The 21,891-nt window shown below is 41.0% G+C and overlaps 1 protein-coding gene across 6 annotated transcripts in view; it reads left to right on the forward strand.

The window, feature by feature from the left end:
* The window catches only part of LAMA2 (laminin subunit alpha 2), a 502,508-nt gene that overhangs the window by 372,555 nt on the left and 108,062 nt on the right, over nt 1-21,891 (forward strand). For all 6 annotated transcript variants that reach the window (XM_075924144.1, XM_075924139.1, XM_075924141.1 and 3 more), the window contains 3 exons: nt 11,501-11,643; nt 12,326-12,424; nt 20,807-20,918. In XM_075924144.1, coding sequence (XP_075780259.1) covers nt 11,501-11,643; nt 12,326-12,424; nt 20,807-20,918 — 354 coding nt within the window. The remainder of the gene's footprint in view (nt 1-11,500; nt 11,644-12,325; nt 12,425-20,806; nt 20,919-21,891) is intronic.

Consider the following 21,891-nt stretch of genomic DNA (forward strand, 5'->3'; position numbering starts at 1 on the left):
CTGACCAGCAGCGGCTGAATCAGGACCAGAGCAGCTGGGGTGCTGCTGGGTTGCACCAGTAGCGCCCAGAGCGGCGCTGCGGGACCAACCGGCAGCACCCCAGCTGCTCTGCCACAGGCGTCCGGAGAAAAGCCTAGTCTGCTGGGGGGGGGGGGCGTACTAGCTGCGCCCCCCCCACCCCAGCAGACCAGGAAGACTCGGGCGGCGGACCGAGATGCACCGTGGTCCCGCCGCCTGGGTCCTCCGCGGCTTTGCTCCCCGTCTCCCTGGTCTGCTGGAGACCAGCAGACCAGGGAGACGGGGAGCGCCTCTGAGGACGCCGGCAGCGGAGCAGCCCAGGAGCGCCTGGGGTGCCCCGCTGCCCGAGCCCCCCCCTCGGCTTTGCAAAGCGCGGGGAAGCTGGCGGGGCAGTCCAGGCGCACCTGGGGTGCCTCGCTGCCTGAGCCCCCCCGCGGCTCCCAAGCTGCGGGGGGGGAAGCTCGGGCAGCGAGGCACCCCAGGCGCGCCTGGACTGCCCCGCCGCCGGCTTCCCCGCGCTTTGCAAAGCCGCGCGGGTGGGGTGGGGGGGCTCGGGCAGCAGGGCTGCCCCGCTGCCTGAGCGCCTCTGCGGCTTTGCTCTGCGTCTTCCTGGTCTGCAGACCAGGGAGACGCAGAGCAAAGCCCCAGAGTACACGGGCAGCAGGACCGCGAGGTCCCGCAGTCCGTGTACTCTGGGGCAGCCCCGTTCGTAACTGCGGATCCGACGTAAGTCGGATCTGCGTAAGTCGGGGACTGCCTGTACCCATTTAGTCCTTACTAAGCCTAAATTTCCAGTGACTTCAGAAAGGACTTGGGTCCTGTTATTATTAAATCAGCTAATACTGTGGTTACCAGTCAATCGTGAGGTGTTCCCAGCCCCCTCTTGTTCCCCTTTCCCCCAATGAGGAACTACAACCTCCAGCAAAAATGGACTTAGCGCCGGCTTCCTTCAGGGTGGAGGCAAGGTCCCGTGGCTGCACGCCAGAGCCTCTCAGGAAGCACGTGCACTGCTCTTCCCCTCCCCACAACAGCAGGCGCTCTTCTTGAGAAGACAGATCAGGTGTGTAGCTGCAGGATTCTTCCCCTTCCCCTCCTCCCGCCATGCTGCAGGAAGGAAGAAAGGCAGCACAGGGAAGGAAGGGAAGACAACAAAGTGCGTGCCACCTCTGCCAACAACAGTGCACACTTTCTTGTCTTTCCTTCCTTACCTGTGCTGTGGGGAGATGGGGCAGGGGAGGGGAGCACATTAAGATGGTGGTGCAAGATCCGGAGTGGATTTGTCCAGCATTACCCAGAGATCCTCATCCTTGGAGACCCCCAGGTACTGGCCGAGCTGTCCGTGCCCCCTCCCCTCAACCCCCATCAGCACCTTGCCCCCTGTTCCCTGACCAGACCCCCACTAGCACCCTGCTCCTGCCCCCATCCCTTCTGGCCAGACACCTACCCCCAGCTTGGTTCTGTACCTTACTCTCCACCCAGATTCTGCATCCCCATCCCTAGCCCAATCGCTGGCAGCTTTATCCTGCCCACTCTATACCTCTTAGTTTTGCCCCCACCTCAGAGTGTAAAGGGGCCAAAAAATTCCACTAACCCTGGAACCGCAGAAGAGTTAATCTGGACTGAGGCCTTGAACCTCAGTCCTACTGGACTGAGGGCTAGAGTGCCAGGGAAGTGAGGTGTCTCAATTGGTGGCACATCAGTGAGGTTTGGGGGGGTTGGTTTTTTTGCATCTCACTTGTGTGGTTTTTCGGTGGGTCAATGGCCCCTACCCCTCCCATAAATAAATGCAATGCAGAAAAATTTTGTGTTGGATATTTTATTTAAAAATTAAACGTGGCCAACAAGCCCCCATCTGTCCACAGCCTCATAACACTCCTGCACTTCCCACAGACCTCAGCCCATCATGCACCTGAATCCCCTGCCCTGAGCTCCTCACATCCCCACACTCCTCCTGCACTCGCACATCCCCAGTGTTCTGCCACAACATTCCTGCACCACATACACACTGCAAATGTGTGTACTGAGCCCATCATACTCCCAATACCCCTGCCTTGAGCCCCTCATACACTCAATCCAAACTCCTGCACCCTCACATCCACAAGCCTGCAACTTGATCAGCACCCCAACATTCCACCTAACCCCAATACTCTCCAGCCTGGAGCCTACTCTCTGAGCTAGTGGCCCCTTCTCCACCTCCTCCTGCACCCAAATACCCTCCCAGAGCTTTCACACCTCTTGTTTCAACCTAGTGAGAGAGAGTAATGGCTTGAGTCAGCAAATGATGGAGAAGAGGGGAATGGGGAGGGCGGGCCTCAAGGAAGGGGTGAGATCTTGGGGAAGGTTCTTGAATTGCCCTGACTTTTAAAAAGGGATCTTGAGTGTAAAAAGGTTGGAGACCACTGAGTTAACACATAATCTGGACAAACTGCAACTGTGCAACACAAATAATGCAAAAGACCCTAAAATAGTCATTAAACCTCAAAATTGATTTGGAACAACATAACAGCTCATATCCATCAAGAGCTAAGTATGTCTTTGTTCAAGAGGATGAATAGTAAAGCCCTGTTTAAAGTATACTAGGCATAACAGGCCTGATACTATAAGATGCAGAAAATGCCAGTTTGAGCTTCATGGGCTTCAATACCTCTCAGAAAATGCCCTGAATCTGGCATCATGAGAATTGTAAGTGTGCATAAAGTGCTGGCTCTCTTGAATGAAGTATTCCCACTGCATAGGAGCCAAAATTTCCTTGTTGATGAACAGGGAGTTTGATGGGAAACTTCAGTAAGTGCTGAAAAAGGACACTATGTTCTATATGGAAAAAGTAGTATTAGTCCATTAATATAATCATATATTAGTGGGAATGCTCCAGTGTTACAAGGCTTGATTCTTTGTTGTCCTGCACCATGTATTTTCATTGATATCAGTGCTGCATGAGACAAAAGTGCATGTAAAATGCTATCAAATGAGAATGGCAGGGTTTTACACCCTCTCTGTGGTTTTATGAATGACTGCAAAAGATGCCTGAAGCCATGTTGCATATAGCTACTTACCTATAAAAGATGGACCACTTTCCCTTGTGTGGTGCCTAAAGAAAGCTACCTAAAGCCATAGGTAGGTACCTAAAGTAAAATGGTTTTCAGATGTGCTGAGCACCCAAATGTCCCAGTGAAGTAAATGATAATGTATAAAAAACAGTGCATAGTACTAAAGCAGTATTAAGGAAACATGAGAAAAATATGTCTGTGGTTTGTGTATTATCTAGTAGTAATAGAACCAAAATTGTCAGTGCAGTATTAACTCACTGTGTGTGTGTGTGTGTGTGTGTGTGTGTAACTAGTATATATACAAAACCACATTAGTACTCAGTTTGCAGGGCCGGCCTTACCATGAGGCGAACTGAGGCGGCTGCCTCAGGTTCCATACTGGGGGGTGGGGTGAGGAGGAGGAGGGCGCCACTAGGACCCAGAGTGTAGAAAATTGTGTCTGCTGCTGGTGCAGTGGGAGGGTATGGGGGCATCATTTGAGCTCCCCGCCTCAGGTGCCAAAATGTGGAGGGCAGGCCCTGTCAGTTTGCATGTGCAAATGGGTTATTAGCATTTCCACACACAAGTGAAAGTGCTCAAAATTAAATATATAAGTGATTGTGTGTGCCAAGTTGCAAGTATACAAATAGAGGTATTTTCTCAAATATGTATTAATATGTCCTTTCTAACAATCTCATACTTTAACTACCATGCGTGTGAGTGATTGTTAAGCATGCCTAAGGTGCTTCTCACTGTAGTATTTAAGTGTAAACAATGTGAGCACAAAAATGATGTTATTATTGATGTGAGCTAAATAACTAGTGTATACTTCAGAAATAATGTTGTGTTTCTGCACATGCACTTTTCATGTCACTGTTCCAAGCTGGTAATTCAAGAGTAGGTAATTCTCTACTCCCATACTGAAGAATATAAATCAGATACCACTCTGCTTCCCATTTCTACAGGACTGCCTGCTCATGTGGCAGGTTGGAGATATCCCTAACATTGTGAAAACCCTGAGTAGTCTAGAGCCAGTATAGCTAGCTCTATTCTCCTCCCTCCTAGCCCACTGAAGTCATTCTATGGTCATGGCAGAGACAAGAAGTGTTGGTGATATACAGCTGCACTGCAATGATCATCAGCTGTCAAAGGATCAATCAAGAGCCATTGTAGAGAGTCAGTGGCTAACCACTTTCAGCTATAATAAAACCATAATAATATTGATTAAGTGACTAATAGTGACTAAAATGGAGTAAAATAATACCCCATGAGGAATGATATAAGCATAAAATATTTTAAAAAATTCTATATGAGTATTCACTGAGGGTACGTCTACACTACAGCGCTAGTTCGAACTAACTTAGTTCGAATTAGTTAATTCGAACTAAGCTAGTTCGAACTAACGCATCTAGAACTAAAAACTAGTTCGAACTAGCGTTTTGCTAGTTCGAACTAGTAAGTCCACATTGAGTGGACTCTGAACAGGGCTTAAGGATGGCCGGAAGCAGTGCCGGCAGGGCATAAAAGGAGGACTTAGAGCATGGAGATGCTGTCTCAGGCTAGCCGAGGGCTGCGCTTAAAGGGTCCCGACCCCCACCCCGGACACACAGTTCTAAGGGGTGCCCCGCTTGCAAAGAAGTTCTGGCTTGGAGTGCCCTGAGTGCCCACACTGGGCACATCACAGCACTCGGCCATCAGCCCGGCTGCACTTGCCGCAGGCTGCCATCTGGGGAGAGGGAGTAATTGGGGGGCTGCAGGAGAGCTTCCACCGCCAGAAGCCCGCAGAGCCAGCCCAGTCCTCCCCATCGGGGGCTCGTACCCCATTCCTCCCTCACCTCCTTCCACTTACCCTTCCCTAGCCCCCCTTCTTATTGATGTACAAAATAAAGATAACGTTTCTTCCAACATTGACTCTGTCTTTATTGAAAAAAACTGGGGGAGACTGGGAAAAGGAGGTGGGAGAGGGGAAGAGAAAGGCTGGGAGAGGGGAGGGCAACTAACATGATCAGGGGTTGGGAACAGGTCCCAGATGAAGAAAGGCTACAGAGACTGGGACTGTTCAGCTTAGAAAAGAGGAGACGGAGGGGGGACAGGATAGAGGTCTCTAAAAGCAGGGGTGGGGTGGAGAGGGTGCATTCAGAAAAGTTCTTCCTGAGTTCCCATAAAGAAGGACTAGAGGACACCAAAGGAAAGGAATGGGTAGCAGGCTTCAAACTAGTAAGAGAAAGTTGTTGTTGTTGACAAAGCAAATAGTTAACCTGTGGAACTCCTTGCTGCAGGAGGCTGTGAAGGCTACAACTAGAACAGAGTTTAAAGGGAAGTGAGATAAAGTGATGGAGGTTGGGACCATGGAGTCCTATTAGCCAGAGGGTAGGAGTGGTGTCCCTGCCCAAAGTTTGTGGAAGGCTGGAGAGGGATGGCACGAGACAAATGGCTTGGTCATTGTCTTCGGTCCATCCCCTCCAGGGTCCCTAGGGTTGGCCGCTGTTGGCAGACAGGCTACTGGGCTAGATGGACCTTTGGTCTGACCCAGTACGGCCATTGTAAGCTCAGGGCTCAGGGTCGGGGGTCTCAGTGGACCCCCTTGATTTTCATGCACACCTGGTCCTGGGTGGCCAGGCTGGCAGCTCTCCTGCCCTAGACGGCCACTTTCCTGTGCCTAGTGCGGAGATCGTGGAGGAGGTCCACGATGTCCGCACTAGCCCAGGAAGGTGCCCGCCTCTTGCGGTCCAGGGCAAGCTCCCGGGAGCCGCCAGCCTGGTCCCGGCAAGAGGGGGTGGGCTGGGGGGCATCGGGTGGGTGGCTCTGTGCCGTGCCAGGTGCAGGGTCTGCTAGCTGGGTGCTGGCAGGCTTGCACCTGGCACGGGCACCGTAGCCAGCCCGTGCCCCTTTAAGGGGTCCGGGGCCGGGAGGGGGGCATAGAGTTTCCCTGGTGTTGGCCAGAGTGGCCACCAGGGAAACCTGGGGAGGGCTAGCCTCCCACTAGTTCGAACTAAAGGGCTACACAGCCCTTAGTTCGAACTAGCTAGTTCGAACTAGGCGTTAGTCCTCGTAAAATGAGGTTTACCTAGTTCGAACTAAGCGCTCCGCTAGTTCGATTCAAATTCGAACTAGCGGAGCGCTAGTGTAGCACCTATTAAAGTTAGTTCGAACTAACGTCCGTTAGTTCGAACTAACTTTGTAGTGTAGACATACCCTTAGGTATTTTTGTTCCATTCAATAATTTCATATTTAATACTAGTGCGTTCGAGGTAATTGCGAGAATTGTGATGTAAGCACTAAGTTATTGGATGGTATTTAAATGGTTTAACTTAATACAAATATACATACATATACAAAGTTAGATAGTTATAAGTAATGTAAATTTAAAGCATAATCTTGTTAAACTATTAACATTTTGGCCTATCATATTTAATATTTGTCCATTGATTTTAGATAGTTAATGCCAAATGATTCTATTAATGAATTTTTGGAAGTATTCTTTAAATGGCAGTGCCATATTTAAAAATAGGACACAAAAGTTAAGGAATGCACATTGAAATCCTATTAAAAGTAATTTTTTAGCAAATGTATTACAATGTATTATAATTTAAATGAAACATTTATATATAAGGTTCCTTTTATATTGTACATCTTAATGGTGGAACAACTCACTGTGAAGAAGAAGAAGAAAACAAACCAAAGTGTATATTTGTATTTTTAACTGAACATAACATTTATTTATTTACAATATAGTGTCATCTGGTCTAACATCTGTAACTATTTCATAACATCATTTTTGTTGTTTGACAGGTGGCATTTTTGTCAGTGTTATTTTGTAATAATTTTAGAGAGCCACAAGCAGAATGGAAATAGGGGATTTTTAAAAACATACAATTGTTGTACAAAGGGAAGAATTTGTTTACAATCACATTATAACGGAAAGACAATTATATGTGGATAGCATAGGCAGATGGAATAAACGTCCTTATTAAATTCCCAGAACAAAACAACATTTGGTCTCGTCTGATGAGCAGTTAGGACAGTGATAAAAATTACACCCAAAAATACATTTCTTATGAGAAGCCCCATAGTCTAAATAGCCTAGCATGCCTCTGAATTAATTCTGATGTGTTTTTATTGTTAAATGAGTAATTCTGGCACATATATAATTGCCCTCAATTGATTGGTTCGTGCTAAAATCATCAGATTTTCAAGAATTCCAGGGAGTGAATAGTTTGTATACTCAGAGTCATGCTGAGAAGGCCTCCATACTGATTAACATCTTTGCTCCTTGAAACTTGTGTTCTCATGTAGTTGAGTTCTAATATCTTATTTTCCCCTTTCTGTTCAAACAAAAGATAGCCTTCATAACTAATAAGAAAATTAGTAACAGAGCTTATTTTTGATGATGCTCGGAACAAATTGTTTAGTTTCAAATATGAAAAAGTTCTCCAAATTTTATCTGATAGGCTGACATATTGTTTTTAGTGTATAATATTTTACTCTGTTTAAGCACTGTTGTGATGTTAAATAATAAAAATATCTATGCAGAGTTCACCACTATAACTGTCACCATTGACCGAAAGCTACCACAGTCATAGACACGGGCAACGCTATCTCCTCCTTTCAGCAGAAAGTAGTTGTGAAGTTTTGGCTATTGTGGTGTAAATGTTGAACTTTTGACAGTGACAACTGAATTTCAGAAATGTGTACTTCTCTATCAAAGTTAAAAAGAGATGACCACAACCTTCTGTGTCAGCGGTGGGCAACTTCTGGCGTGTGGTCTGCAATGCCATCTAGAAGGGTTCTATGTGTAGCCCTCAAGACATTTTCTTTACCATTCCCTAGGCACAGGGTTGCCAGATTCTGCTGGTTTCCATCAGAGTAGTTTTTTTCCTACCAGTTTTGCTAAAATAGCGTGCATGTAAAAGGCAAATGCAAGGCTGTGCACTCCCTCTGCATTTAATCAAAGCGCTGCTACGGTTCAGTCATCCCACCCCACAAAACTACCCTAGCCTGGGACACTGTCTTGGCTACCAAAATCTTATGGCCCATTAAGATGAAAGAGAGCTATTCATGCAGCCCACTCAATAACCAAGGTTGCCCATCGCTGCTCTATGCCGATGAATAACTCAGTGTTTGGGTGTAGTCTTTTTGCAACTCTGCCTCTTCACCTACATTAGATGGTTTGGGGCACAGAAACTTAAAATTGCCTACATGCCCACAATATGTAACTCAGCATTCCTAATATTCTCATACTTGTCCTCCCTCTCCTTTTCACCTCCCATATTGCTTGAACCAACATCTACTCATGTCAATGAAAATACTTTCATTCATTCAGCTGAATTTGAATCAAGTCTATAATCTGTTGTATCTCATTTTAAATTAAACCCTGATTCTGCAATGGCTTACTTGTGCTTAACTTGATACTCTGTGAGTCATTTTAGTGATGTCAACAGGACTGCACAGAGTGCATAAAATCATGAATGAGTCTTTGCAGGATTAAAGTTTTAGATTATAACTTAATCTGGACAGGGACTAAACCTTTCTATGTGTTTGCACACAGCCTAGCACAATCCTGATTGGCTCCCAATTCTGATAAAAGCTTCCAGGCTTTACTGTAATAGATGTAATAAGCAATATAAAAATAATTCCCCTATTGAGCACATTTCAGGGGATCAATTTTAAGTACATTCCAGGCTTATCTGTAAAACTTAGTCACGGTATTTTGAGATCTACAGCAATACTTAAACAACAAACCTTATCTTCAAATGAGAAATCTTGTGAGATCTTTATGTCATACAAAGGAATTCCAGAAAAAGTAGGACTTGATGAAAAGCCTTTAAAATATGATCTGATTACATTTTCATTATCTTTGGCTTTTATATTTAAAATAGGTAAGTGCACAGATGTCTTTAAAATAGTGCATCTTGAAGTGTCATTTATAATGAGATCAGTGTTTGTGAAACCTTTTTTTTTTGGCGTACATGCTTTTTCAGACACTTTTTACTATGAGGTAAGTCAGAATATTTACAGGACATATTATGCATGAGACATTGTGGTGAAAAATGAAAATACAATATTTTGTGTTAATTTGCCTCTGCAAACATTGTAACAGTGACTGCATGATTTGCTCCTTACACATGTGTACTGCTATAATGAACTGAAATATTTGTTAACATTAAATAGAGATTTATGCTGACAGTTTTATAGATAAAGCTTTGGAAACATGTAGTCATATAAAATACATTCATACTCTTGAAGTATTTGCTATTATGCCTGTACAACTTAAATATGTGTATTGGAGTAACTATATCTTCCCCTCAACTGTGGTGCTGATTTAGAACACTTATTAAATGATAGTAGTTTATTCATTGAGAATACTTCATGTTTTTAGAAACTATTTTTTTTCTTTTACTGTGAATTAAGTTTTTGGTTTTAACTTGCAGCCCACTTTAATTTCTAGTCTTGAAAAATATTGAAGTCAACTAGACATGTATTGTTTCATATAACATACAGAATAAAAATAAATAAAAATAAAACATCCTTAAAATAATTCCCACGCTTTATAAGAACATTGACTTTCTATTGAGCAATGGATTTACATCCTCGACATGGCTATCTGATCTGTGTGTCGTCTTCATCAATTAGGAGACAGCTGTTGGTATATACAAAATATGCAGCTTGCCATAATACTTATCTTCAGCTTATAGAAATATGTTTTCTCTGTCTAAACACATAGATGACAAGAGGTCGGACAATAAGTGCTATTTCGGGATAACAGAAGTATTCCAAAATAGCTATTCCGATAAACACGCCCATTATCTCGAAATAGATTTTGAAATAATGGGTGCGCTATTCTGGCATCCATTCTATGAGAGTTAAGGGACATGTAGGAATAACACTTTATTTTAAAATTAAATTTCAAAATGAGCTATTTTGAAATGAGATCAAAATAAGATATGCAAGTTGCGTAATTCAAAATTGTGTATCTTATTTAGACCTACGGGTGCAGTGTAGATGCACCCTAATAGGCCTTTTGACATAAAGGAATAAACAAGAATATAAGGGCCTTCATTAGAACAATTGTAACACAAGCAACAAACTATTGAGATGTAGGGGGAAGAATTAAATAAGGAGAGGAACTCTTAAAATATCAATATCTATCCCCCTTACAGAGTAACTAATCAACCTACTTCTTATTGCACTAAACCAACATCCATTTTCTCTCATGCCTCTCCAAGTAGCTCCTTGGTGTATTAAATCGGTATCCATTCTTCTTTCTACATCCACATTTGGTTCCCTGCTTCACAATTCCACTGTCTTCACCTTATTTAGACTGAGGGAACATTCTAACGACTGTGACTGAACATTATGAAAAGCAGAGGAGATTTAATCTACATGGAACAATAGATTTCAGATGAAGCTGTCATTCTGCATTGGAAATCATCTACCATACATCCTATTTTTACAAAGATGCTTATTTTACTTAATGGTTTCCTAGCCATTAGGCAGCTTAAAAGGGTGTTGTTGAGTGAGATAATTACATCCTTGTAAAATTTTAGGCACAACCCTCTGTGTCTTTTAGCATCCCCAGTGTATTCATTGTTTCACAATTACTCCACCTCCCAAAATGCTGTATAGCTGTGCTGAACCTATGTAACACGTTTGTGCATCATGATGAGAGACTCATACCCACACAGAGGCATACCCATAATTTTCTGTTTACAGAGTGAATAATTTTCTGTCTGCAGGGTGAATAACATTAGACTATAAGGTTGTGTGAGCTTCTTTTAACGGCTGATAAAGTACTGGCAAGAAAAGATTCAAATACCTTTAAAGCATCTGCGGTACACAACAGATAAATTATAATCTGAATAATGAAATGAAGTGGAGAAAATCACTAAATAATGGGAAGTGATCAGCATTTTTAAACTGACCCTTTTTGCTATCTACATTGTAGTTTAACTTGCTTGACCATGCTGCTATGTGTGGTGTCCCTATAAAGTACCTAAATGACATGAATTCAAGAGGTTTGCATTTATTCAAATACATGGCAGCACAATCATAGTTCATTTTTAGTGCTCTTTAGATTTGCTGAATTACCTGCCTGCTTTCTCTAGGCTTCCTCTAAATTGCTTACCTAAATTAGGAATTTGTACAGGCTAGTCTATATCATGTGTAATGTTATGTAATGTTAATTTTTCCCTCTATCCCAGGTATGTCTATTAATTTAGCTCTATAGTTTTTATATCATATGGTCCCATTATCAAGTGCTAGGCAATATTTCTTAGCTATTGTTTCCATAATTTTTCTAGTATCATTCATTTATTTAATTTAGTTTAATGATCTGAAATTAGTGACATTATCTTTCACAGAAGTGTAAGTGTGCTATAAAAGATTTCTGACTCAAACATCTGCCTTAAATGTTTAGTAGGAATAAATATGCTTTATTGTCCCTGTCCTTCCCACAGCCTGTGATGATGAATGCACAGGGCTCCTTCTAAGTGACCTGGATCAGCTAAACCAGATGATTCTGAGCGTCAACCTCAGTGGCCGACTGCCTCCTCCATATAAGATCCTGTATGGTTTTGAAAACACGACACAGGAATTAAAGGTACATGCACAGCACTTGTAACACAGGCAGGCGAGATCAAGCCTGGGACCCCTAGAGCTTAATGCATAAGCCTAAAAGCCAGCTGGCTATTAGCTAAATTACACAGCAGTCTCATTATTCTCTCTGTAAGTGGTCTTAGTGCTACTAGGTGGGACGGTATACCACAGCCAGAATACACACATACGTCAGTCCAAGACTTCAGGCCAATCAGATATATATTTGCCTATATACATAACAATAGCTAGAGCTAAGGAAGAAAAAATAAAAGATTTAATTACTTCAAACTTGTCACAATTGGTAAATAGTTATTACAATTGTGTATTTTGACTTACGATAATAATTAAATCATGCAGAGGTAATTTATGCTTTTGCACTTGGCTAGAAGGAAATATATTGCAGTCATAGAGAAAATGAAATGAAATTATAAAAAATAAAAATATTCTTGTTAATAGAACATAGAGCAGTTACATTGCACTGTATATATGCTACCACATGCATATATTTTATATCCTATATTAAAACATTTAAAACTGTCATGACACCTAAGTAAACAGTTTTGGATGGGTGTGACATTAGTTATTAGTGTCAAAAAAGGAATTGCATCTGCACTGAGAAGAAAGCTTTGATGTTTCTTCTCTTTACTATTTCTGAAACCCTGAAATCCAGGAAATATTTTTTCTAGCATTTGCTATCACCTCAGCGAGCACCAAAGAGACTCCTTCAGCTGGCACAAAAAAATCTGGATACCCTTGTGACAGAGATGGATGAGCTACTGACAAGGGTAAGTCTGTAGCATTCTGAGATAAAGCTAGGAGTTTGTTTAAAGGGGTGTTTCTAAGTGACTGACAGGATTATTTTTGTAGATGAATTAAACATGAATTAATGCCTGAATTATAAATTGCTTTTCATTCCCAAAGAACCAGTTTTAAATCACATACCCACCCTTCCTCTGACATCCTCTTTCTTGGGTGGCAGAATGTTGAGATGTATTCTTTCTACTAATCGGAAATGGTAGAAGTATCTATAATAATCCAGAAATGGCAAAAGTGTTCAATAAATATTTAAGTTCTGTATTTGTGGGGAAAGAGATAATTCAGTCCTATTGTATGGTGAGAACATTCTTCTTATGCCATTAGTATCTCCAGAGGATATTAAATAGATGATATTAAAGTTTGACATTTTAGGCAGTAGGTCTAAATAGCATTCAGAAGTTCTAAAAAAGCTTGCAGAATTGCTCACTGTGCCTTTAATGTTGATTTCTTTCAATAAGTTTTGGAGCACTGGGGATACTTTACAAGACTGGAAGAAAACTAATGTTGTGGCAAATTTTTAGAAAAGAGAAATGCAAAGACCTGGGTAATTATCAGTCCAATTAGCTTGATATCAATCCTAGGCAAGATAATGGAGCGGCTCATATGGAATTCAATTAATAAAGTATTAAAGAAATGTAATGTAATTAATGGAAATCAACATGAATTTATGAAAAATCAGATCCTGTCAAACTAAGTTGATGACATCTCAAGTTTAGTTGATAAAGGTAATAGTGTTGACACAGACATCTGTAAAGCATTTGCATTGGGATTGTATAACATTTTGATTAAAATACTAGAATGATATAAAATTCATGTGGTATACAATAAATGGATTCAAAATTAACTGACCAGTAGGAGTCCAATTGTAATTGGGAAATCACCATCAAGCTTGTCCTGCAGGGATCAGTTATGGGGCATACGCTATTTAACTTTTTTTTAATCAGTGGCCTAGAAGTAAGCAAAAAATCAACACTAATAACAGTTGCAGATAACACAGAAATTGAAGGATTGTTAAATAATAAAGAAAATAGGCCACTGATTTGGAACTATCTGGATTGCTTTGTATATTGGGTTCAAACAAAAAAAATGTGTTTTAATATGGCTAAATGTAAATGTATACCTCTAGGGATTAAGAGAGTAGGCCATAATTACATGATGGAGGACTCTATTATGGGAAGCATTGTATCTGAGAAACACATGGTGTTGTTGGTGGATCTGAACTTGAGCCCTCAGTGTAAGTGCCACTATAGCCCCAAAAAAGCTACTGCAATCATGAGATGCATAAAGAGGAGATTTTCAAGTTGGAGTGAAGAACTGGAGAAATGGTCTGAGGTAAAAAGGATGAAGTTTACGAAGGACAAATGCAAAGTACGCCACTTAGGAAGGAACAATTAGTTGCACACATACAAAAATGGAAATGACTGCCCAGGAAGGAAGCAAACATCATGCTGGGATGCATTAACATGAATGTTGTAGGCGAGACACATGAAGTAATTCTTCACTCTACTCTGAGCTGCTTAGGCCTCAACTAGATGATTATGTCCTGTTCTGGCTGCCATATTCCAGGAAAGATGTGGACAATTTGGAAAATTTTGAGAAAAAAAGATTAAAGATCTCGAAAACATGACATCTCAGGGAAGATTGAAAGAATCAGGTTTGCTTACTATGGAAAAAAGGAGACTGAGAGGGGACATAACAGCTTTCAAGTACCTAAAAGGTTGTTACAAGGAGGAGGGAGAAAAATTATTCTCCTTAACCTCTTGATGATAGGACAAGAAACAATGAGCTCAAATTAGAGCAAGGGAGGTTTAGGTTGGACATTAGGAAAAACTTCCTAACTGTCAGGGTGGTTAAACGCTGGAATAAATTGCCTAGGGAGGTTTTGGAATCACCATTATTGGAGATTTTTAAGTGCAGGTTAGACAGAGACCTGTCAGGGATGGTCTAGATCTAGATGGTTGTTATAAGTGGCCTACGGACTGGACACAGGTCGCCAGATACTTTATCTGTATCCACAGGTATGGCCACTCACAGCTCCTATTGACTATGGTTCATTGTTCCTGGCCAATGGAGCTGCTGGAATTGGTGGCCTGGCCTGTGATTCCTATATCTGCAAATCATGGACAATGGGAGCTGCAAGCGGCCGTATTTGTGTACGTGCAGGTAAATAAAGTGTCTGGTGGCCCTCTAAGAGCTTGCCCTGGTGGACAGTGTCCAGCCCATGGGCTGTATATTGCTCATCCTGGTCTAGATGATGCTTGGTCCTGCTATGAGTACAGGGAATTGGCCTTGATAGTTCCTTCAAGTTCTATGATTCTATGAAGTTATGTGACCTCTCTTTACGGAACTTACTTGGATGACCATTGTTGGAAGTTTATAGATTTGATTATAGTCTGTAAGTACCTACATGGGGACCAAATATTTTATAGTGGGCTCATCAGTCTAGCAGAGAAAGGTATAACACGATCCTTCATCTGGAAGTTGAAGCTTCACAAATTCAGACAGCAAATAAGGCATACATTTTAAATGGGAGAAATTAGCCAATGCAAGAAGTTACCAAGGAATGGGATGGATTTTCCATCAGTGACAATTTTAAAATCACAATTGAATGCTTTTCTAAAAGATCTGTCCTAGGAATTATTTTGTGGAAGTTCTATGGCCTCTGTTATCCAGGAGCTCAGACTAGTTGATCATAATGGTTCTTTCTGTCCTTGGAGTCTGTGAATCCCTTAAAAAGCATAATTGTCTCTTTCAAATCCTCTGGCCTTGTTTTTAATAGTCACAATCTGTTTGTTGTGATTGTTCATTCCTCCTACGTCTACATTGCGCTCTCTTGAGCAAGAACATATGCAAATGAGCCTCCATTTTTGCGCAAGGGACTTTTGCGCAAGAAGGAGCAGTCTACGCTGCTCCTTCTTGTGTAAAACCCCCCCTCTTGCGCAAGAGCCATTCTGCTGCTTATTTTCATATGTTCTTGTGCAAGAAAGCACAATGTAGACATAGCCTTCTTGTTTAGCTACACAACATTAGTTCTCAATCTGTTTACCACTGTGGACCACACAATCAGCTCTGTATTTGTTATGTGGGCTACATCCACACACTATATATACTACCTTTATGGCCCTGAGGATGTCTCATGAGCTGCAACTGTGTGCTGATTGGGCTGCAAGCAGGCTGCAGTTTAAAAACTAATGCTATAGAGGGTATGGTGCTGTGAGTTGTTTCTATTTCCAGTTAAGAAAGTGCACAGCAAGACAGAGAAATTTCTGCTTTAAAGTTAAATCTAGTTATCATGAAGAGTCAATCAGTGGAAATATCTAACTGGCAATGTCATTTACAGCGATAAATCAAGTAATTTTAAAACACCTTTATTTTGAGGAGGTGAGGGTCTCTGGAGGTGAGGGTCTCTATGTGCTAGCTGTTCATTTTTGTTTTTGTTTTTTAAGGAAAGCTTTTATTTCAGATTAGAGCTTCAGTGCAGAAACTGGAATATTGTTAAGTTATCAGAAAGAGAGTAAGGAAAATAATATAAAGTGTGCCACCTAATGGTAGATGATTCTAAGAAGGGGAATAGTTGTCAGCTGTGAAGTTCAAATATTTGCTGGAACATAAATATAAAGGATAGGCAGACTTGGAAAGATGATGTTCAGCAAAATAGTTGAATTGCTCCTCTGGGCACTAATTAACTAACTCACACACACACACACACACACACACACACACACACACACACCATTGAAAGCTGTATTGCTAACATTAGCATCTGAAGTTTGTAAAAGTTTTCTTGTAATTTTAGACTCCTTTCCTAAAGAGAATCCTGTGTTGTAGTTTTAAGCCACTTTTAAGATAGTGCTGCTTGTGCTTTTGTAAATTTTATCTAAGTATATTATTTTGAAAATCTCTTCTGAATTACATGTGGTGCATGTACCAAAAAAGAGGGAATGTATATGTGTACAAATATTAATATAAAGTAATATCATTCATTATCTTTTTATTTTCATTTTTAATACAAAATATAAAGTATTAGGTATCACAGATCTTAAATTGAAAAGGACCTTTATAACTGCAACCAGGGAAAATAGTATTTCCTAGATTTAATGTAAAGGATGGGAGAAAATATTATTTAATCTTATTACAACCCCTTCTCTGTGTTTGGCCAGTCGAAACAACTTCTCATCCACTCTTTACTCCCCTCCACCATGGTTATCATCCTCCTATCTCTCCCTGCTGTCTCCTCCTCCATCCACACTCCCTCATCCACCTACATTCATATTCATTACCAATTCATTCATGCTCGTTAGTATCTGGTGCTTGTTTGTTCTTCCCTTTCCTTCAGCCATTCTTTTCTCTCCCTTTAGGTCTCCATTTGACTTTATTCTCCCTCATTTACATTCCTATTCACTCATTTCTTCCAACCCATCCTCACTGAGACTCAAGTAATGATACTAGTTGTCTGTGCCTGTAAGGACTGGGCAAGGCGCTGTAAAGACTTTGTGGTGATGAAATCTCAGGGTAGCTGTTTTAGTCTGTAACTTTAAAAACAATTAGTCTTATGACACCTTAGAGGCTAACCAAAATATAAAGAATCATGAGCTTTTGTGGGTAAAACCCACTTCCTTGAATGAATTGGAGTGGAAATAACAGAAACCAAGAGATTGGTTCTAAACCTGTTTCAGCTCAGAAAACGTCTTAACCCACCCCAAGATTACCTCTAAGGTGTGTGGTTCAGCCCCTTCTCTACTGGTTGGGAGAGTCTTGCTGCTGTGTCCTCCCTCAATGACAGCAGCAACTCCCTGCTGAGAAGTCCCCTTCTCCCCACTCACCCCCCATCCAGGCAGCTTCATGCATGGAGCCCTGAGGCTCTGGGTGGGCAGGCCTAATTAAGCAGCTGTAAGGTCCTGCTGCAATGAGGCTTAGAGGGAACCTTGACCCACACCTTATCCTGCAAATCAGAATGTCCCTATATCCATCTATGACATCCACAACTCAGAAAATCTTGTTACTGAATCTGGAAAAGTAGAGTGCTGAGGCAACATTGGCTATAGGTAGCAGGAAGTACTTAAAGGGAAGTCCAAACTCTGCCTCTGTGAAGCTGATCTGAATTAGCCAACTATATGCCTGCATTGCTTGTTCACTCTGCCTGAAGCATGTGTTCAGTAGAAGCCTTTGGTGCAGCTATTTTCTGGGTGGCATGTAGAAAATAGAAGCAGTATCACTGTAGAAGTCCCTTCAATGAAAGCATGTAATATTAGGAGGCCATATCACACAGAGGGAGAAGTAGAGCCGAGCACAATGATAATATTTGTATGGATATCAGACTTGTCACAAAGGGATCCAAATAAAAAGGAAAACAAAGACAATGTATATGGATGTGTGCCATCTGTGAACCCTAGCCGCACAAGATGCTTATAGGACCCACCCAACTTAAAAATATTGCATTTCCTGAATTTCCACGGGATAGAACCTTGTGTCTAAAATTCTAGAATGTTTAAAGCCTCCAACCCTGCTTTAAAATTCACACACAGATGTGTCTCTGCCTATTTTCTCCAGTTCCTTTTTAGCTGACAGTGGCTCACAAAGGAGTTTGAAAGCTTCAGAGGGGTAGCCGAGTTACTCAGTAACAGGAAACACTTAAAAAAGAACAGATAGTCTAGTAGCACTTTAAAGACTAACATAACATGTAAGTGGTATCATGAGCTTTCGTGGGCACAACTCACTTCTTCAGATGACCAGAGACATCTGGAGTTTGATGTCGTAAGGAGTTTGAGCCATTTAAACATCAGCTACGTCTAGACTGGCATGATTTTCCGCAAATGCTTTTAACGGAAAAGTTTTTCCGTTAAAAGCATTTGCGGAAAAGAGCATCTAGATTGGCACAGATGCTTTTCCACAAAAGCACTTTTTGCGGAAAAGCGTCCGTGCCAATCTAGACGCGGTTTTGCCCAAGAAAGCCCCGATCGCCATTTTAGCCATTGGGGCTTTTTTGCGCAAAACAGTCCTGAGCTATCTACACTGGCACTCTTGCGCAAATACATTTGCGCAAGAGGGCTTTTTCCCGAATGGGAGCATCATAGTATTTGCGGAAGAACGCTGACAATCTTGTATCAGATCGTCAGTGTTCTTGCGCAAATTCAAGTGGCCAGTGTAGACAGCTAGCAAGTTTTTCTGCAAAAGTTTTTCTGAAAAACTTGCCAGTCTAGACGCAGCCAAGGAGTGTTTTCTTCAGTTGAAACCTGCCCCATGGCTATGTGGAATTATCTCCATACACAGCAAACAGTTGGGACTTTGTTAACAATGAGCAACACCTGGTTGACTATGTTATGGCAAGACAGCATCTGAGTGAAGCTATCTGTCATTTTATTTGATTTGTAGAGTGGAAGTTAGGCCAAAAAAGAGAAGAATAAACTGAAAAATGTATTTTCCAGGAGAGCAAATCATGGTTAAATACAAGAATCATTCAGTGGAGTTGAATGGGTTTGAGGAGTTAAGGGAATGGTCACAGAAGGGAAACAGAAACTGTTCAAAGTCAAATTCATGTGCACCAAAATGTAATATGTAGCATCCAGCCATAAATAGTGGCAGTTAAAAAAGGCCAGTTTGAATTAATATGAATGTGAAAAAGTAATCAAGGATAAGAATGTATATGCAAGTTATAAAACATCATTTTGTAGTGGAGGACTATAATATTATAAAAGAAAGTGAAGTGCATGTAAAACATCTAGGAAAATCAAAGGCAGATAATAAAAGGATGATTACAGAAGATGTGACTATAATAAAAAATAGGGGCAGTTCTCTCATACATGAGGAACAAAATATCATCAGATATGCCATCCTGGAACAGACCACTGGTCCCTCAAGACCAGGTACATTCACCAATCACCTGTGCTGGATGCCCTGTATAATTTACCAAGACAGTTCTGTATCTGAGGTACATTTTAAAGATTTGATAAATCAGTAACAGAAGCATAACTTACATAGAAATGAGAAGCCCATGTTCTTTTATTGGTCAGGATATGAAGGCAGGATTGGTGCTTTTACTCTCCTCAACCAATTTTTAATGTAAATTACCTGTGATGTAATTACTGCAAGGCAGGTCAGTCTAAGAGATCAAAATCATCTATGGATTTCATTTCAAGGACAAATTTGCCCATTTGTGCTATAAATAACAAAAAGTATTATACTTCTAGGTTTTTAATGCCATTTCTGTGCAGTAACAAGTAAGTTTTCTGGGGCAGATTTAGGGATTGGGCAAGATCTAACGTGATAAGTAAGGATTCACACACAGTCAGCTTGGTTGGACAAAACTCAGAATTATAAAGTGTCTATTAATTTCCCTTGACTAGATTATTGCAATGCTTGTTCATAACTGAGACTAGAGTTTGTATAACTGTAGCTGGATAAAATGTAAGCTTGCTTCAGGTCACATGCTTCCAGCACTTTCCTCAAATGTGGAGAGAATATCGTGCTCTGTGGCATTGGATGTCCCTTCTGGGCAACCATATTCCTACATAAACAGCTTCTGTTGCTCCATGAAATAATGTTTGCACTCATTATATGAAATGCTTGCAAGAAATGGTACCAGATATCATATGGTAAATTTAAGCATATTATAAAGAGGGATGTTTTGAATTTGAAAATAAAGATTAATGTATATGGATCGTTTTTTTTTTTCTGACTAGTGCTTTGTCAGGCCTGTGATTGATGTTCATCTCCATCTTGATCTGTTGTGATTCATTAAAACTATAAATCATGTAGGTACCCATAGTCAAAACTATATTGATCGCTTGAAAATGTTATATACAAAAGATTTCAAGCAAAATGGACGAAAGAGTAATTCTTCCTTCTCTTTCCCTTTTTCTTTCTTCCTCCTCTTAATTAATGTATTGATTTAAAATTTGGAGAGAGACCATGTCTTCTTCAAAAACACCTCAGGGAAGGTAACAGGTAAGGAGTGCTGCGTATACTGCACTCTGTCATCAGGAAATCAATCACATAATAGTGAAACTAGTGGCAGTACGCCCCGAAGTATCCATTAAGAGCTTTTCAACAACATTGCTTTAAACAAATTCAAAGAATGTTCTCATTTGGAATCCCTTTGTGTGCTGATCCACACAACTAGCATTTCCAAGAACCAAAAATAAAGCCTTCCAATTTCTATTTAATGGAAGAGGAAATAAAATGTAATTGTGTACTTAAGTAGAGTGTGTCATTTCCAGTACATCTGATCAATAATTCATTGATTGCCTTTTGCCCGAGGAAAGATTTGCAAGTGGATTCAGCCAGTGGGAATATCTCCTGGTGCAGTCTTGTCATGTCCATTAATTATACTTTTCCTGAATTTGGATCACTAGGCGACCAAGGTGTCAGCAGACGGGGAACAAACTGGGCAGGATGCTGAGAGGACTAATGAGAGAGCGAAGTCTCTTGGACAGTTCATCAAGGACACACTGCAGGCTGCAGAAGGTATTGGAAAAGAAAACTGTGGCAGTTGCTCTTCATAGAAATTGAAGAGTTGAAGAGAGAGAGAGAGCATTAGCTGGTAGACATTCTGTGATTTAAGAGTCAGGCTAAGAAACTCCAGCCAACTATCTGCAGACTTCAGTAATTGACAGGGTGCAGTTTATAACAACTGTTAGTGGATTGGTAATTACGAGCACAGAATAGCAAGAAATTGGATGCGTTCCTTCAGGAATGTTCCAGTTCTTGAAGAACAGCTATTATGATTACATAACTAATGGGTGCCTTCTGCTTAGCTGTTGTTTATTTCCAACGCAGTTAAAAAAAATCATTTGGGTGGAACAAAAAAAGCCTCCTATAATTTTATCATTTCATTTGGTGCATTGAAGCTGCATCTTAATTTCTCAGAATGACTTCAAAAATACATTGCTACTTGCTGCTAATGAACATCTGCTGCTTGAAATTTGCAAGAGAGTCCTTGCCTTGAAAGTGGCATTGAGCCAGTTCTCCCCCAAGACCTTGATTTTCTGCACCTACAATTGCAGTTCAGAATCACAAGCAGAAAGATAGCAACCAGTTTTCAGAAGAAGAACCTAAATACTCTAAAAAGCTATAAAATAAGAGAAAGGTAAACATGCTTGAAAAGCATGGATTTTTATAATTAAATATGGTTTAATTTGAGATGACATTTTGCTTCCCTACTAGACTCTTATTTCCCCTTATTGTTTTCAGTAGGGTTACATGGGTGTTACTTAAACTAAAATATTAGCCTATGCAATTTAAAGCATAACGGCTATGTCTAGACTACGGGGAAGATTCGAAAGAGGATATGCAAATTCCGTGGGAATTTGCATATCTTCTTCCAATCTCACTTTTGAAAGCAGAGTTTTCAAAAATGAAAGTAGTTTAGATGCAGCTTTTTCAGTGAATACCCCTGTCAAAAAGCCACGTAAACCTAATTTTTTGAGGAAACTTTCGA

Source organism: Pelodiscus sinensis, chromosome 3 (assembly GCF_049634645.1).
Source record: "Pelodiscus sinensis isolate JC-2024 chromosome 3, ASM4963464v1, whole genome shotgun sequence".
Classification (NCBI taxonomy): Eukaryota; Metazoa; Chordata; order Testudines; family Trionychidae; genus Pelodiscus; species Pelodiscus sinensis.